This window comes from Protomyctophum parallelum (assembly GCF_964188405.1).
Source record: "Protomyctophum parallelum genome assembly, chromosome: 3".
NCBI classification, from domain to species: domain Eukaryota; kingdom Metazoa; phylum Chordata; class Actinopteri; order Myctophiformes; family Myctophidae; genus Protomyctophum; species Protomyctophum parallelum.
In genome coordinates, this window is record NC_139698.1 from 29,527,066 (window position 1) to 29,546,943 (window position 19,878).

The 19,878-nt window shown below is 43.1% G+C and overlaps 1 protein-coding gene across 1 annotated transcript in view; it reads left to right on the forward strand.

Annotated features, from left to right (window-relative positions):
* Positions 1-19,204, forward strand: part of LOC310856103 (receptor-type tyrosine-protein phosphatase U-like) — a 152,864-nt gene extending 133,660 nt beyond the window's left edge. Inside the window, exons 20-29 of the mRNA XM_083761325.1 lie at positions 1,017-1,114; positions 2,538-2,654; positions 7,213-7,367; positions 8,376-8,511; positions 9,288-9,437; positions 10,752-11,066; positions 12,876-13,001; positions 16,403-16,560; positions 18,732-18,867; positions 19,126-19,204. Of these exons, the coding sequence (XP_083617451.1) occupies positions 1,017-1,114; positions 2,538-2,654; positions 7,213-7,367; positions 8,376-8,511; positions 9,288-9,437; positions 10,752-11,066; positions 12,876-13,001; positions 16,403-16,560; positions 18,732-18,867; positions 19,126-19,188 (1,454 nt within the window). The 3' untranslated portion in view covers positions 19,189-19,204. The remainder of the gene's footprint in view (positions 1-1,016; positions 1,115-2,537; positions 2,655-7,212; positions 7,368-8,375; positions 8,512-9,287; positions 9,438-10,751; positions 11,067-12,875; positions 13,002-16,402; positions 16,561-18,731; positions 18,868-19,125) is intronic.
* Positions 19,205-19,878: the final 674 nt, after the last annotated feature.

Sequence of the window (19,878 nt, forward strand, 5' to 3'; positions counted from 1 at the left end):
GTACACATGCACGTACCACAGTGGGGGGACATGCGACAGGCCAACACCACACACACCAAGGCACACACACCCTGCTCGCTCTATCCTGATTGGATGAAGGCTGGGCCACCTATCCAAAAATGAAACCTACGGTTTTTTGACCCCCAGGGTTAATTGGGGACAGGGAGGAACTCCTTATATGGTCAGCACACTCTATAGTAGGGGGGATTATCACAACAAAACAAAAAAATAAGTGATATTTGAATTAAGTGAAATCACTGAATATACCTTTAAAGTTTCTATTGGGGTGGCGGCCCCAGAGCTATGGATTAGCCTTCCCCAACATTAGAGCTGCTCAATCCATATTTTTCCCTTCTTAAAACTCACCTTTTCTCTCTGGCATTTAATGTTATCTGATCTTAATGGTTATGTATTCTTGTTGTTTATGTCTCTTGCTTGTATACATGCTATGTTTCTCAGTTTTTCTTTTCTTTATTTGTTTGATAAAAATTTGTCATGTTTACTTTTTCTACTGTGAAGCACTTTGGCTTCGGTTGTGTGAAATGTGCTATATAAATAAAGGTTGATTTGATTTGATATTTGAGTATATTCAACTTGTAAGCAAAATAACATAGTGAGCTTGTAGATTATAATTTTTTGCCTACGACAAGCAAAAAAATAGTGACACCAGGTTGTTAAAAATCAGAACAAAGATTTGGGCGGGAGCCCCTATTGGTATCTTACCCCCTCAGGCCGGGCACCCATATTTGGGTTCTGTACAGTATGTACAGTATTCAAAAAATAAATTTTTTTGATGCTGCTATATAAATATTTGAAGTTTTTCAGAAACCTTAGGTCAGGATTTAGAGGCCTTAGGCCTAAATGGGTTAACAACATTTTCGTTAAAAAAGAAAAAGTCAATAAAATAGCAATAATAGCCGGTCATGCTCTGGTGGCCACACACAACAGCACCATCAACAAGTGGTTTTCATTGAGAGTGCAGCTCTGATGGGGCTGTTTCTTCTTCCCTCCACAAGGCCCCAAGCAGGAGACGGTGTTGGATTTCTGGAGGATGGTGTGGCAGGAGAACTGCTTCAGCATCGTCATGATCACCAAGTTGGTGGAGGTAGGCAGGGTGAGTGACATCACTGTTCCCTTTAGACGGAGCTGCTGTTAGCTTTACATTCTTTATTCACCAACGTCACTCTGCAGTGGCCTTAGTGCAGCGTGCATCTGGTGGAGGGCTCAGAGCGCCATGTACACATGCATTGTCAGCGGCGAGTACCTTTAGTTTGAAAGCCGATTTGGCTGGAAACTGCCAGTCAGGAAGTAAAAATCTGCTATGTAGATGTGGAGAGTCATTTAATCCACCCAAAGGGATTTTCCATTTCCGTTATTTTTTTATTTTTTGGGGGGGGACTGCGGCGGCGGGCCCGGGAGAACAATAACGCGACACGAGACAGTATCACGCTAAAGGTTCACAAAGTTTATTACACAACAGGAAACATATATAGTGCTGGATCCCAAATGACGTGACAACAAGATATGAGACATAATAACCGCTAACTGCAGCAAGGCTGACCTTGCTGTCTGAGATGTCTCTCGTAGCCTAACTATAAAGTATGCTATACAGATCAGTCAGTACACAATACCAAGTACACTGTGTCTCACGTTCAAGTACACAGCCATGGGCGATAACAAGATTCTAACAGTAAGTACATTCTGTATTTGAGAAGTATTAATCATTGTGTAATTTACATCTCACAATACATTACTTTAATACACAGCTAGCACTTGTTATGCCGTGGTGCACTGAAAAGCACTGGAAGTGAAAAATGTGAGAAGAAACAAACAGGGAGTGACACAGAGCATTACTTGCACAGAATGACCACAGACAGCCTGACTATAGCAGTCATTATCTGTCACAAATAAACAAGCCTAACATTCAAACGTAAAAGTCGCATCATCTTTCCCCCTATAGAAACACATTATCCAGGTGGATGGTTAAAATGACACCATTTTACGCACACCAGCTCTGTATCCAATTGGCACAACCTCTCTGAACAAACAAAACAAATAGGAGCTGGACTTTAATAAAAAAACATTTCCCCTGAATGAAAAACACCAGGTGCTTCGTGTGTGAGGTGAGTGGAACACATTGCAGCGCTCCTGTTCTCCATGTCATTATGTTGTACTTTGCTTTACTTTGCCCTCTGGGATGAAAAATCACCAACAGAGCAGCTTGTTGTTTTGCTGCCCCTCCAACAGCATTTTACACTGAACTCAGATCTGTTTCAGCTGTTCTGACGCTTTCCACCAGAATATGAAGCACTTTCAAAGGCTGTTTTCTGTACAATCATTCATGTGTTTACTTCTGTGAAATTGCCTTTTAAACACCTTTTTTCACGAATTCCGTGCAAGCTGAAGCACTCCTTTGTCCCCCTGTCCATCAAAGCCATAAATGACAAGCTAGCCATAGCCAATTGTAATGTGTTTTAACTGTACAGTGTGTAATTTACAGCATGGTTAGAATGTTCTGTAATACCTTGTCTAAACAGGTGAAATGCTGTAAATACTGGCCAGATGACAGTGAGATGTATGGTGACATCCAGATTACACTACTGAAGACGGAGACGCTGGCTAAATATACAGTCCGTACCTTTGCCTTGGAGAGGGTAAGTCAACCCGAATCTCCCCAGCTATTCAATAGAACATTTGGAGTGAAATCCTTAAGCTGTTTGGTATATAATTGTATTCATGCATATAGAGAGCACAGAGTACGTGACTAACTGGGCAGTGTATCGCAGAGGAGGAGAATGTAATTTAAAAACGTTAGAGACAGGTTATCTAAATACGATTATTAATACAAATCAGCACACCATAAGTACTGTATGACTATTAGTAATCCTATATTTAAATAGAAAAACCTCTGTCCCCAAAACTGGTCATCAAAATGTCTCTGTTCTGCTTGGTTCTCCTCAGTAGCTGGAGCATAGCATTTGTAATTTTCATAATGTTTCTGATGTTTGAGGTAGGTGGCTCTTTCATTACCTTCATGATGCTCAGTGACATCATAGAAGGTGGGTTTGTTTCCCTAGCCTCACGCAGCGATACTATCACTGCATGGATATTAGTATCGTCCCTCTCAGTGTTAGATTTTCTTTCGCAATGTCCCGCCCCATATTTGAATACTGGGCCCTGGTTGGTTATAGCCTGGTTCCAGACGAATCTGGTTGGCTGTCACCACTTCGGCCGTGAAGCTCCCACAATTGAGAGGGGCCAGACTTAATCTGCCTGGGGCAATATGCATTGCAAAGACAGATGAAGGCTGGCTACGCGAGGATATTGTTTCCCTGTCCACATCCCTGATTTTTTCTACAGGTGGGTGAACATAGAGAGTCATAGAGAAACACCCACAATGGCCGTTATTATTCTTTTTTCAACAATGTGTGGACAAAAGCCCCATTATTATTTTTATTTTTGTAGGAATATCTTTTTAATAATACCCACGTTTTTCACCGATGTTGCCCCCTATGATATCAACATTTTATTTATTTATTTAGTTAGTTAGTTAGTTAGAAGTCATGATGAAATATTAAAGAAGAGTACCTTAAGTTGCATGTATTACTGTAGGCCTACTTCAATATATTTTGATAAGAAGTGTGTTTTATGGAATATTTTACATTGCGTAAAATATACCCATGTTTATTGATGGTTTGATGGGCGGAGCTTGAGGGGGTTCAGGGGGTGGCAAAACAAAAAAGGGGGGGGGGGTTAAACTTAACTTCTGGCTTCTGACTGTAGTTTGTAATCATCTCTCTTATCATGATATGATGACTCGCTGTACGGCTGTAGTGCATGTGTGTATGTGTGTGAGCTGCTGTACTACCTAAATAACTCATTTTTAGGGGTTAGGGCATTGTAAAAACGCTAAAATAATAAAATAAAGGTCAAAATTGCGTGCGCGCGGGTGTCGCTGGCCAAGCAGTCGCACCCCCAGGCGTCAAGTTCAAGCTCCGCCTATGGGTTTGACAATAAGGACGTTTAGTGTTCTAGGGTTAAGTGTGTGTGTGTGAGTGTGTGTGTGTGTGTGTGTGTGTGCACGTTTGTGTGCACTGTTGCTTTTTGCCTTTCTTTATTTGCGAAGACATTGCACTGTTATTCCGTTCCTTCAAGGAGTGTGTGTCACCGTGTGTGAGTGTGTGTGTGTGTTTGCTGTGGGTCCGCAATGGATTGTGCACGTGTGCAATCCGTCCATAGTGTTATGGTACAATAATTCAAGATTCTCAGGACTGTCTGGGTCAGCTCTGCCCCAGGCTTCCCTTTTTGTTCATGAATTGTCCAATTTCTCGTAGTCTAATTGGAAATAACATTTGAGCACAGCTACTTCAGTGTGGCAAGGTTGGCTGTGCCTTAAGTAAAACGTCTGGGTTTCCGAGGCTAGGCTGTGCCAGACTGTTATTGACCTTCGTCTAGGGTGAAGGGACATGACATAATTTGCGAGGAGACAGGGTGAAAAGAACTTCAATTTATTTGTAGTCGCTCTTTTTGTTCAATAGCAGAGACAATTTTACATTTCTGGTTCACAACTCTCACATTTTGGCTTCAAGGTGCAGGTGCTATTCTAACAAAACGAATCTAACTAAAAATCTAAAGTTTACCCCTATCTAAAGGCCCTAACAGAATGTTAAACAAAAGACAATTCTAAATCCCTAACTAACCTAACTAACCAAAATTACAATAAGTTGAAAAAAGAAAATACCTGGCACCGAAGAGCCGACTTTAGGACGGTACCCGCCCCCCAAACCTCAAATGACGTCAAATTGTAGGCTCTACAGAGCCGAACCTACTTTTATTCGGCTCTAAAATAGGAGTATGAATCGGCCCTAAGGCAGGCACAAGAGAGGACTAGAGGGATCGAGTCTCTGCTGCTGAATGCTGTCGTCCCCTGGTGAAGTCCAAGTTTAACTGAGCTTTTATACAGAGACAGGAAGAGTGCCCAGCCAACAGGAAACTGGTGTTGTCGGGGAGAACCAATAAGGAACAGAGGGGCAGGTCCAATCAGGGACCTGTCACTCAGAGCCATGTCTGTCAATTCACTTGAGTACTGTAGCAAAAAGAAATACAACTTGTCACATGCCATAAAACAAATAACAAAATTATCCTAATTTAATAGACACCATAAATAATAATTATACTTAAACAAATAACAAATAATCAGAAGGACCGTGGTCCGTAACACAGACAAAATTGCATTTAATTGGCAATGGTCCAACGGCTCCATAAAATTAACAATTTTGATCACATCATTGCTGTCATTGCTGCAATAGAGAAGGAAATAATTTACTTCACTTGGTCCTTTAGTTGACTAAAATGTCCTGCAAGGTCTCTGATTCTCTGCCTTGCTGTGTTACTGGCACTCAATAATGAGACGACGTAGGTGCAGCCCTCGCAGTATGTTAGGCACTTACACACAGCGGGTGGTTACCTCCTACCTGCTGCCTCCATTAAGACGTCTGGCAGCTTTACCTGCACTGCAGCAGCAAGGACAAAGAGAGTATTCGAGAATCGAGTCAGACTTTAGTAGTTATTGTAGAGTGAGGATATATTATGGATGTTTTGTGGCAGGTTTCATAGAAACTAGACTCGCAGCGTGGGAGTTGTGACTTTGTGAAAGTTTTGACCTTTAATTAGAATGACACAACTTCCAATCACTGGTGAAAATGTCACGTCTCTACCATGTACCATCTGACAAGAAGGAGAAGGAGAAAAAAACAATGAACTGGCAAAGGGTTTGAACCCTTATAAATCTATTTATTTGCTTTTGTCATTTTGCCATTCCTGAAAGTAAGTGATATTTCTCTGTTACATAGGTTGAGGACTTAGATCAAGAGTTATTCACATTTTAAGATTTTCGGTCTCGTCGTCTAAAATGGGGAAGCATTTTCGATGACGTCCCACCGGGAAATAACATTGAATGTTGCGCAACAGATGCTCCCAGCCTGTGGAGCGATGCGATCGGTTTTTGATATCAATAATCTCTGTCCTTTTTCTCAATCTCCGTCCTGAGCGCTGGGCGTTACTAATTGATTGAACGGAGAACTCCGTCCTTGCCGCTCAGGGTGACTTGGTCTATTTATAGAACAGCTTAAAATCTGACAGGACTTATTACCGATGAGAACGTGGGCCTCTCTGGATAAATCATCATTGAGAGGAATTAGCATGAGTAGCTGCTTAAAAACACTTCCATCTCTTCTCCAATATAGCTGGAGAGAGCAGCTGCTCCAGTGCTACTGGTTTGTTCCCAGTGTTCCCATCCTGTAGTCTCCCAAAGGGCTCCTTCATGCTGCTGTTCTTTGAAATGGCTCAGAGTCACTCTGTAGTGACAGTGCCACAAACACTCTATTAGCATCATTCCATCACAGCTGCTCTCACTGGGTGAACGCTGCTGGTTATTCAAATCAGCAGAAATATGGCAGATGCTGAGAGTTTGTTTTCGCCCCTCTCCCTCACTAGCCACTTTAGTTTTTTATTTCTCTCTTCCTCAAATCTTTGCGTTGCATCCACTTTGACATTTAATTTACACTCAGAGTGGTAAATGACTGAGAGTCTACTGTAAACACCTGGATTTGAAGCCGGGTCTGCTGCCTGGGAAACCAATCATCTATACTATTTGTCCAAAGCATCTCTTTCCACCAACTGTGACGAACAAACAATAATACCTCTAAAGGCCTTTTCAGACGGGGAGCGACTGACACACCTAGTAATTATTTTTCAATGAGAGGCATGCATTTATTTTCGTTACGTGCAGAGAAGTTGAGGGCCGATTATGCAAGCGTATTTTCATGGGGGCAGTCCTGTGAATTTGCCGCACACATGCTAGTTTCGTGCACACGCCTGCGGGCGACTAGACCTGGATTGTGGGGAGCTTTTTATTTACAATACGCATCCCGTATGAGCAGACCTGGAGCAGACCGTCACTCGCTCCCTGTCTGAAAGGACCTTAAGACATCATATTGAGAAACTTATCAAAATATGACATAATATCATAAAATAATGATCACTTATCACAAAGTGATGAGAAACTTTCTCAAGCATGACTTACTCATTTTAAATACTGAGTTACAAGCTTTGTCAAAATGACTCAATGAGAACGTAAACTGGCATGAGCAAACGCTATGAGGCTAATCTCAATGTAATGCTAATTCCTGTTGTCTTTGTGTGTTTTGACAGAGAGGCTACTCAGCCAAGCACGAAGTGCGTCAGTTCCACTTCACCTCGTGGCCAGAGCACGGGGTGCCCTTTCACGCCACAGGCCTGCTGGCCTTTATACGGAGAGTCAAAGCCTCCACGCCTCCCGATGCTGGTCCTGTGGTCGTTCACTGCAGGTTAGCATCTCATGACACGTACTGTCCTGTGGACGTTCACTGTTAGAACAGTTAGAACAGACATTACATCACTTCCTGCCCGCCCCAAACTTTACCAGAGATGGGAACTCGAGTTTGAGACTTGACACTCGGGTCGTAAATAAGTCGCACACACAGTGACCTCAGACTTGACTTCAGACTCGTCCTCTTTCAGATTAAACTTTTTATTTGGCACATAAGGAAATGCCTCAAAGACTTTTGAACATCTCTGATTCATACCTAATGATATATGCTGTATTATTATTAATATTATTACTACATACACTCATTATTGTATGGAAATCACCTATACGTTAATAGAAATTATCACCTGAGCATTGACCAATGTGTGAGGTTATAATTTGTTTATCACATACCCATAGCCCTACAAAGATTAATAGAATATTGCATTTGAGCAACTGTGGTAGCCATGTTTGACACTTGTTGCGAATGCAGTGATTGCAAATGCAATGAGCGATTACTATGTAACCAAGGCAGAACTGTCTGTCTGTGTGTCACGTTGTGACACTACCCACCAGAGGGCGCAGCTGTATCACACACAAACACACACACACACACACACACACACACACACACACACACACACACACACACACACACACACACACACACACACACACACACACACACACACACGTACACACAAACACATAAAACTTTAAAAAAAAACGTTAAGAAAGGAAACGTAAAAAAAGTACGTAATTTATTTGTTGTTATTGAAATTTACGAGCTGCGTTCGCTTCCCGAGTCTGCGCATCTTACTTGTGTTACTAACAGGTCACACATTTCTGATGAGTAAAACTAAACATTGTGTGTGTGTGTGTGTGTGTGTGTGTGTGTGTGTGTGTGTGTGTGTGTGTGTGTGTGTGTGTGTGTGTGTGTGTGTGTGTGCGTGTGCGTGCGTGCGTGCGTGCGTGCGTGCGTGCGTGTGTCTGTGTGTGCGTGTGTCTGTGTGTGTTTGTGTGTCAGTGTGGGGGCAGGTCGTACCGGTTGCTACATCGTGCTGGACGTCATGTTGGACATGGCTGAATGTGAAGGCGTGGTGGACATTTACAACTGTGTGAAAACTCTGTGCTCCCGACGCATCAACATGATCCAGACAGAGGTACATTCAGCTGCTATAGAGTATTCACATCAACATGATCCAGACAGAGGTACATTCAGCTGCTATAGAGTATTCACATCAACATGATCCAGACAGAGGTACATTCAGCTGCTATAGTCTATTCACATCAACATGATCCAGACAGAGGTATATTCAGCTGCTATAGAGTCTATTCACAACATCAACATGATCTATATTCTACACAGAGGTACATTCAGCTGCTATAGAGTCTATTCACATCAACATAATCCAGACAGAGGTACATTCAGCTATAGAGTCTATTCACATCAACATGATCTACACAGAGGTACATTCAGCTGCTCATACTGACTGTCTCTAAAGGTACGTTCATACAGGGGGCAATGATATTTTCCCTGCAGCGAGATGCAAAGTCAATGCAAAGACAAGCAAAGATAAATGAGGCGAACTGGGCATCGTGAATGCGCACAATTCACCTTGCCTCATACACCAACTCAGGCGAAATTACATAACTCAGCAACGCAAAGACATTCCTCTGGGGAAAAGATCTGAGTACATTAAGTTGCATTTACATTTTCCACCATTCATCACCTTACTTTGATTATTCATTGTTTATGTATCTAGTTTTTTGCTTCTGCTCTTGTTTTATGTATCTGTCTTCCATTTAGTTTGCAGTGCTCACAGTTTTACAGAGGTGATACTGTTGGACTACAGAGTATAACTCAGGCTGTACACAGAGTAAGACTCTCAGTTAATTTCCTCTCCATGTTCACTGTGCTGTTGTTGATGACCTGCAGGAGCAGTACATCTTCATCCATGATGCCATCCTGGAGGCCTGTCTGTGTGGAGAGACGTCCATCCTGGTCAACGAGTTCGCCCTCACCTACAAGGACATGCTGCGCGTGGACTCCCAGAGCAACTCATCCCAGCTACGAGAAGAGTTCCAGGTCAGAACACATTAAATACATATATGCAACATATCTGTAACACTAACACATGCGCAATTCATCTATAACACTAAAACATACACAACATATAACACTAAAACATTATTATTATTTCAACTCAGGTCAGAACAACACCTCCATGCAACCACACCAAAATTACATATAATGCAACTTTTCCACATTTGTAGCGCCTCCAATGGGTGAAAGCTAATATATTTTGGGGGTACACTCTATAGAGTCCCCTCAACATGTATTTGGGGTTGATTGGATTTTGCGTTCGTGATATATAATATGGTGTTTTTTGTTGTTGTAAGTAAAAAAAAAACACATCCATATTTGAAGCCAATTACCGGCAAACTGTGTGGAAGTAAATCAAATCATAAATCATAAAGAATACTGTAGAATCGATGTACTGTATGGATGTAGATGTTTTGCACAGAGGGAATATAGAGGGGTGATGACATCACACAACCAGAGGCATCCTTCTTTATACAATAATGATGCTTCATTATGTGCCGTTTGGAGAATATTATATTCATATATTCAAGGTTCAAGGTTACTTTATTTTGTCTCCCGAGGGAGAAATTTGTCTTGGACACAAAAGACCCGCACTGCAGCATTCATGAATACAATACATTACAATACAAGACAATAGAGGTGCACAGTGACTCGTACAACATCTAAATAACACACACGCCAACATACCTAGTGCAAAAAAAAGAGAGCAGCACCTTAGCATCACCTCAAAACCTTCTGCCCCTACCCTGTCTGCCCTCTGCAATGCGATCTCAACACTTTATTCCATCCAGACTAGATACACAGGACAACAGCAGCCACATTGATCCAGGGTTTTGCATTTCAAAGTAACAGTGGAATTTTAATTCCATATTATGTTCTCATCTTATGCCCCATATGAATTATGCCAGATTTATTGCTCAGTCTCAGGAGAAAAAAAGCTTCTCTGATTACAGACTGTTTGTTCTTTATAAAGACAGAGGTCTCGTGTGCTTATTTTGTCCTTGTAAATTCACCCGTCTGACATTAGCGCTGCTGAACGCATCTCTGCTGCGCTTCTCAAACCACTAAGCTACAGTATGGCCGCCCCCCAAATCTCAAAGATAGGACTAATAATTCTAGTCACTTATTAGAGAATCCTGTTGTGACAAAATTAACTAGGGTTGTTTATCTGGCCTACGTATTTAAAAGCCTACAGATGGTGTCCTCTCCTCACCCTCCTCGTCCTCTCTCCTCTTGTCTTCCTCCTCCTCACCCACTTTTACTTTAGTTCTTGTTTTCTCTCCTCATTTACCCCAGACTCTGAACTCGGTGACGCCTCACCTGGACGTTGAAGAGTGCAGCATCGCGCTGCTGCCCAGGAACCGGGAGAAGAACCGCAGCATGGACGTGTTGCCTCCCGACCGCGCGCTGGCCTTCCTGGTCACCACCGAAGGCGAGAGCAACAACTACATCAACGCGGCGCTCACCGACAGCTTCCACCGGCCCGCCGCCTTCATCGTGACGCCTCACCCGCTCGCCGGCACCACGGCCGACTTCTGGAGGCTGGTGTTTGACTACGGCTGCACCTCGGTGGTCATGTTGAACCAACTCAACCAGTCCAACTCAGCCTGGGTGAGCTCTCTTGTTGTGATTATATTTCACCTTCATTTAGTCAGGGAAGGATAATTGACCTTTTGCAGACCACGGCTATCTTGCCATCAGAGTTTGGAAGCGCTCGTTTTCAGTAAAGCAATGTCCTGCTGCCTCCTGCATTAGGTGCAAATTCAAAACAGGTGGTGATCCAACAAGCACTTCCAAGCTCCAACACTTCTACATGTCTACAGTGGATTTTTATTAAACAAACACTTAACAGATAGAAAGAGGATAATTCAAGCTTTTCGTACAGCTGCAATGTTGATGACTTTTACGTTGTTTAATACAATCAGATAGGCATTTTCTGTTTGGATGTATGGGCTGTCAATGGAAATTTGCACCTAGTTGACTTTAACATCGTGTGCAAACTCTCTGACTCCCTGATTACAAGAACAACAAAATAGCAGCAAACAAACAACAAATCCAAAAGATGACAGACATTAGATACAGACATATTTCAAAATATTAATCAATTATTGTTTTTTGGAAGCGATCAAGGGAAATCAAATTATCCAGCTTTAAAACACTTTCTAGACAAGTCCACCATTGGGCATAATATTGAAATACAGTTTACAGGTACAAGCAGTGACATGTTACTGTACTAACACAACATTACAAATTACGAACACACTTCATCAAAGCTGAGTGTACCATAGTTTCATCTGATTGGCTCTGCAGCAGAAATTAACGGGAAACAAAATGTCACTTTCATGCATGTTATCGACTCAAAATAATTAGTCACGTATTGCAAAATCCTGTTGTGAAGTCGTAATATGGATACCGGTATGTTTGTTTCTCTGTATTTGTTAGGGTGTCCCTGGCAAATCTCTCCCCTGGTGTCAGTGTTTGGAGTTTCTAGGAACGTCTCAGGGCCAGATTTACATACATCAAAGGCTCAGAACATGCTGTGTCTGTCCCTCTGAGCTTAACTTGATATTCCTTAAAACAAATAGCCTGAATTGAAATGTGCTCTGGTAAGGTGCATGGAATTCATGTCTGGTTTACTAAGGCTGTAACTACTTATGCAACTGGCCCATGTGGGAACATGGTGTGGAAGGTTCATGGTTGTCTTTGATTTCTGAGACTAATTATTGGCTGACTGAATTAATAGCCTATGTTTTGTTTAGGTATAAATTGCCTCCTTTTCAACACCCATCAGTATCGGTAATCACCACCAGTTTTTAATTGCGGGGTATGTCTGTGCAAAAGCAAACCTTGCACTCATGAGCATTAAAACCAGCAGAATATGTAATCAACCACTTATCAAATCTCCTCTCTTCCTCGCTTAAACACTTAAAGAAGACATGTGCACTTGTGATGACACTCTTGGTGTTTTGTTTTGTGATTCTTACCACTTTTCTTTTTAATCGTTATGCCAATTAATTCCTCCCCACACACACTTCTGTGTGTTGTTGTATCCTAATGTCTCACCAGCCACACATTTAGAAAATGCACCTGTGTCCATCATTCTAAAACCACTCATAACTCACACACACAAACACACTTGCCATACACACATCATCTGCGTGCGTTCTTGAGATAAGCGTAAGAGCTGTTTGGGGAAAAAACGCACATGGATTTGAATGCACGTTCATGCATACAGAACTGGTCCGGTCAGCACATTATTTAAATTAAGGGACCTAAAGATGTAGGACATGTAGCTTCCTCCACAAGAGACTTGTAAGAAACTGTTGGCCCGAATATCAACATTTTCTTTTTCTGCTTGTCTACTGCAATTCCTGGTTATCTTCTGGTACAGTTCAATCATATCTCTCTCTCTCTCTCTAGCCGTGTGTCCAGTACTGGCCGGAGCCTGGCTTACAGCAGTATGGACCCATGGAAGTGGAGTTTCTGTCCATGTCAGCGGACGACGATGTCATCACTCGTCTGTTTCGGGTCAAGAATGTCACGAGGGTGAGTTGTTCAAAATGTTTCAGCTCAGGGTTCAGTCTTTCCATACATTCGGTGGCACTTCATACCTCCAAGATTCAATATTCAAAAAAATTATTTAATTTAATTAAATCACAAATTAAATCGATAGCTGGAATAAATATTCCCAACTGATACAGAGAAAGTTCTGCCACTCAGGTAAGACATAAACCAGTCTAGCACGATGCCATTCACCTACACATTTTTTTACACGATCAATTATGATATGTCATGATCAGCTGTTAAGGCTCATTCATAGCCTGGATTTTCAGTGGTGAGGTGACCACCGAACTACAACATGACGCCACGAGCCGCGGTGAAGAGCAATCCACCGCCACCGCTCCAGCCCTTCTCTCTGTTTTTACTCACCACCGCTCAACGTTATTTCAGCTCCGGTGGTCAGCTCACCACGGGAGCGGTGGTCACCTCACCACCGAAAATCCAGACTATAAATGAGCCTTTAGAAACAAAACATGAGTTGTCATTATTCGCTTTCTGTCCTCAAAGTCATGCATTCAACAAGCTTTGAACTGAGCAGATTGGACTTTCCGTTCCAGAAATAATGGCCAAAACATTTTGATCTCTGATTTTCGAGCACCGGTTTTCGATTGAGTTTTGGCCATTGTCACCTGTTTTTCTTTAATAACATGGGCTAGGAATTAGACAAATTAGATAAATTAGTAAAGTTTACATTGAGCTGCATGAGACACCCACTTCCATTTCATCCAAGACACTCTCCGTCTACCTTACCATTAGGCCGCTAGTAGATATATATATTTTTTTCTTCACAGAAGCCGAGGCTGGCATGGCACGACTAATTAATTAGCATACATTTTGGGCTCGGTCCAGCCCGAAAACGTCAGGTTGGGTAGGGTCAGGTTCGGGCAGAATTTGAGAACTTCAAACTTGTAGAAGTGCAGGCTCTGAACCGTGATGAGTTTGAAAACTAGACTGAAACTTTTCAAAGAATCAGGGGACAATCATAAAAGAAAATACTAGGCACTTTCTCTAGTACTTTGGAAAGAAAGGCTAATTTAGATATGGGTCTAAACATTGTTGATGATGTCAATGACATGATATATTTCTTCAGTAGTTGGAGGAATTACTCCTGAAGATAAAGATGTCATTAAATATTGCTAAATTATCTGAAGATTAAAATGCAGAAAGCTCTTTTCAAAATCTTGTGAGTAACATTCTCCAGGAGAGGAGAATTTCATGCCATTAATCATTCTCAGTAAATCTGCTGGCACACCGGGTAAAGGTTTTATACACACATACTACACTGTGTGTTAGTGTACACCGAGATGGCATGATTTGGACTCTTATGCTGGAAACCTTATCGACAAAAAGGACTGAAGAGCCTCACATATCTCAGTATTCTGTAAAGCTGAATTCCAAAAAGATCTGTGTGGGGCAGGTGTCAGAGTCAAACTGACATTCAGGATGTTGCTGTGCAATCATGATGTTGACAAATGTACTGTGTACCATTTTCATGTGAAACCTGCAAGTCGGTGGTGTTGTGCACTTTTGACGGCTGGAAGCACTTCTGGGCTGTGTGCTCTCAGGTGATGAGTAACAAATGCGCGCTTCAAGAGCTTCTGACTTTACGGCAGCCAGCATTTGGGTCGCTCCAGCAAGTTCCAAACGAAGAGCCTTCTTTGTCTGTAGGCTTCACTTGCTATCATGCTACAACACACAGCGTGCCTCAGTGCCTCTGTCTCTGTCCTTCTGTAGCTACTTTCTTATGCACACGGCACTACTCACTCCGGTGTTGCGTCCCGCCAGTGGCAGTGTCAGGGAAGTTGTCAAATAAATACACTAAACAATTTATTCATAGCTCCCTATTATACATGCTGCAAAGGACATATTTGAATTCACCAGGCCAGGAAATTGAACCAGCGCTGCTGGGATTTCCATAAAGCCACCTATAAGGGTGAAGATGTACACCATAGTCACTCTCCGTAACGTGGGAAAACACAGTAGAGAAGCACATTGACATGCATGCAGTAAAGGTCAGTCTCACCCCCTTTTTTCAATTTCCTCCCGGCATTGCCTTCGATGGGCGTCTTCCCTGCCTTTCATGCGTCCGTTGGCATACTAAAGAGGGGCTTTGATTGGAATGCAGGCCATATTTCTCAGCAGAGGAGTTATTCCCCAGAGGCTCTGCTGTTTTTGTTCATAAAACCATAACGGACATTTCAATTAAATGAAATACCTGGCGTGAGGAAAATTGGTAAGAAATCATGAACAAAAACCAATCGGGGCACTGCAAGAATGCTAAATGGAAGTGTCCAGTTTGTCCTCTCGTTGGAGAAACACTTGTGTGCACGTGGCATGCGTTAGCGAGGGGTATGTACCCTCAAAGGTGCTCATTGTCTCTTGCCTTAAAAAAAGGTTGGTTTTGTGATTTTTCTCATGCATATAATATGAATTTGCACAAGAACGCAAGAAGCGCCCGCAGATGGGAATCACCGTGGAGTGCTTTAGGAATGCCAGTGCAGGGTGGCAGCGGTGCCCACAGCCCTCCCTCCTGTGCTGACTGTGACTGGCATCCTCAGCTCCCCTGCCAGCTGACCTTGGCATTCTCCTTAAACTGGCACAGGCACACACACACACACACACACACACACACACACACACACACACACACACATCCACACACACTAAGATGTAGCTTTATTCTGCTCTCTCTCTCTCTCTCTCTCTCTCTCTCTCTCTCTCTCTCTCTCTCTCTCGCTCTATATATCTAGCACATGTTTTCCTGTGTGTGTGATGAAATCGTACAAATAAAAGAGGAATGCATGGTAAGCATTATATGGAGGTGTAAAATACACACCTGTACAGTAGCTCACATTCCTCTGTGTGTCGTCAGGTGTCTTTACAGCCCAGTTTATACATGACTAACGATGTTCCACCGCTCCTTAAGTGTGAGCTGACGTGCACCGGGGGCGTGGCTATGTATGAGCACACCGGGACCTCTCAGCCCCCTGCCCAGCAATACACCCATAAATCTAAGAGTCACACTGCTGACAGTGCACGCACGCACGCACACGCACACACACATACACACACACACACAAACTAAGATGATGTAGCTTTATTCTGCGCACTCTCTCTCTCTCACACACACACACACACACACACACACACACACACACACACACACACACACACACACACACACACACACACACACACGACACACACAAACACAAGTGTTAAATGGCACATACAGAAACTTGTCCACCCAGCACGCACTTGCAGCTGCATGCTGACGGATGCAGAGATACTGGAATGCAAACAGCATCTTGTGTAGGCATCCAGGCGTACACACACACACACACACACACACAGCTATTGTTTATGAGCTGTGTTGTCTTCCTCAGCTCCAGGAGGGCCAGCTGGTCGTGTGCCAGTTCCAGTTCCAGCGCTGGTCAGCGTACCGTGACGTGCCCGACTCCAAGAAGGCCTTCCTCAACCTGCTGGCTCAAGTGCACAAGTGGCAGAGGGAGTGTGGAGAGGGACGCACCGTTGTCCACTGCCTGTGAGTCACCTGGTGTCTGTGATGCATTATAAACATTCTTACAATGCATTATAAACATTTGTATAATGTATTATAACGTTCTTATAATGTATCAAAACATTATAATGCATTATAAACATACTTACAATGCATTATAATCCACTTATATAACACTGATTAAGTATATGACTAAGACAACTGGCGATCACCCTGGAAGGAAGGAGAGCTACCAACAATGCCCTCCCTCCACCAATGCCCAGACACTCAAACACCACCCCTTTTGTAAGAGCAGGACAACCCCCAGCAAAGCCATCTGCAAGAGTCGAAACAACCATCCTAGACTCTGCCCGAGACTGGAGGATGCTGGTTGATCTAGACAAGAAACCAGCCAGTAACCTGGTCTTGTGATCAACCTCCCAGAAGTCTGTTTTCATTGTTGAACTAACTGTACCATGGGAAGCTGCAGTTGGTGAAGCATACGAACGCAAACAACTGAAGTACTCTGACATAGCAGCCGAGGCAGAACAACACGGCTGGCGTGCCCAGGTGCTTCCGGTTGAGGTCGGGTGTAGAGGATTTGTTGCCACGTCCACAACCAAGCTTCTTGAGGGGATGGGAGTGCGAGGACAGGCGTTCTGCAAAGCCGTCAGGTCGCTGTCACAGGCTGCCGAACGAAGCAGCAGCTGGCTATGGATCAAGAGAAAGAACCCCAACTGGGCTGCAAAATGAACATGGATGTTGTGAAAGCTGAGGGGGGCACACCTGGGACGCCAGGTGTCGCCGTTGAGCCCTTTGGAGGCTGTGTGTGTGTGTGTGTGTGTGTGTGTGTGTGTGTGTGTGTGTGTGTGTGTGTGCGTGTGCATGTGCGTGTGTGCCATGTGTGATGCGTGCGTGTGTGTGTGTTACTCTTTACTCTCTTGTTGTCATAAGCTCCCCGGTTGGAGCAGAGCCCCCTGATGAATATGAATAGATGCTGCAGAATTGGTCTGCCAGCATCACTCAGCACTGTCACATGGCGTTAGCCGCGACAACCGGGACAGAGATTATGGAGATGAAATCAATGATGTCTTCATACAGAAAGCCTTGGTTCTGGACACAGTGAATCCTACACTGCCAAAGCACTGAGGACGATTGATGCTCTTAATATTGCTGCTATTGGCTGCTGGGTCTGCCATGCCCTTCTGTGACTTCACCTCTGGAGAGAGGAAGTGTGGCAGTAGTTTATTGATTATGGCCTTTCCTTTATGATAACCTGGACAATACCTCTGGCAGGATGTCGCATAATGTGGCCGTTCCTCACTTTTCACTTGCTTGTAGCGTTTCCTCTTTGACCATTTCTCTATGAAGACACAGTGTGTCCATATGAACCAGTATCAAGTGATGTAGGAGACACAAGCATGGTTATTATTGATCACTGAACTTCAACAATGTGTTGATTTAATTCCTGGAAACATGTGAAAAAACATGAGGGTGATTCTCGGTTGTTACTGTGTTTGTGATAAATCCATACTCTACTGTATACATTACAGCTGGGGTTCGAACCAGGCTCTACTGTACCTCCTACTGATATGAAACGGCTCTTATATTGTTTCCATTGTTATGGTTGTTTAGCATTATTGTTGTTGCACATTGTACCTGATTTTTTATACTTGTGTTCCATCTATTTAGCCACTCCTCATCTAGAGAGGACTAGATCAACACGAAGTGAAAATTAGCTGATCTCTCAAAGCCTGTATCAACAGAATACTGTATGTCATAGAATGATGGGAAAGAAAAATGTTGATGATTATTTTCCATTCTCTCATGTCGTCATGATTGTCCTGTGAGTGTTTCGGTTAGATGATATCCTATATGCTCAAAATGATGTTGTCACTGTCACCTTGAAAAGGGCTCTAAGCAACAAATTGCTGGGCACAGCAATTTACTGGTTCCAACTGACGCTGGGCAGGATCGACCAATATTAAATATATACTGATAAAGTTGCCAGAAACAGTCGATGTGGAGTAAAGGGGACATAAATCAGATGTTTAAATCAGAGCTCATTTATATGAATCACTGATTAATTTCATTTGGTTAAGGATGAAAGAAAGTGGCTCATGTAACCACATGTGCACCATGGCATAATTGTGCACCATGGCATTGTCAACATGGATGGACAAACTGACCTGTGACCATTGTGTTGTTGCCCACAGAAACGGCAGTGGCCGCAGTGGGACATTCTGTGCCTGCACCATTCTGCTGGAGATGATCCAGTACCAGAACATGGTGGACATCTTCTATGCTGTCAAGACGCTACGCAACTCCAAACCCAACATGCTGGAGTCTCTGGTAAGAGGTGGCTTTCATTCAAATACACCACTAGGAGGTGTTCCAGATGTAAAGAAAATGTGTCTGGCCAGGCACAGATTTGGCCATAAATGAATGCGCAAAAAGCCTGTTAATTATCTTTAATACGATATTGCACACTGCCAAAGGTCGAGAGCCCTCACAGATTTCAACATCTAACAGACTGTGTTGGCTTGAAACCCTGAATCACAACTTTCCGACTATATAGTACAATCTTTATTGTTTGATTTTCTTCCTCAGGACCAGTACCGATTTTGCTACGACTTCATCCTGGAGTACTTGGACTGCTTTGAAGGGAGCTAGCAACATGTTTACTGTGTGTGGGACTCTCAGTGGCCATGCTTCTCAGGCACTGCAGGAGCATGGAGCTCGTTCTCGGTGGCTTTCCATGAGTGGATTATTCTCTACTGTAAATAAAAGAAAACAGTAAGTAAAGTCCACACTTGTTAATGAACTTTAGCCTACTGACTGCATTACTTACTGAGTTCAATTAGGACTTGGTGTTACGTACTGTATATAAAGCTTTATTTGTATAGCACCTTTTATGAACAGGGTCACAAAGTGCTTAACAGAAAGAAACATAAAACATAGCATAGATCAAATAACACAGCAGACATTATGTCTGCATGTTCTCTGGAGTTATTCAGAGGGGTGTGTGATGCCGTGCACAGACACACGTCAGTGTGAGGAGGGTGAGAAGCATGCAACTGTATAGTTGATCATGTTTTTTCATTAGAGGGATGGCAGTGGGTAGAGTGGCCGCATGGCAACCAGAAGGTTCCCAGTTCGATTCCGGGCTTCCCCAGAGTTAGTTTTGAAGTGTCCTTGAGCAAGACACTGAACCCCTAATTGCTCCCGATGAGCAGTTAGGTGCCTTGCATGCAGGTTTCCTCTGCCATCGGTGTATGAACGTGTGTGTGTGTGTAAATGGGTGAATGAATGCAATGCACAATCTATGTAAATATATTTTACTGCAAGAAGAGCTTCTCAGTT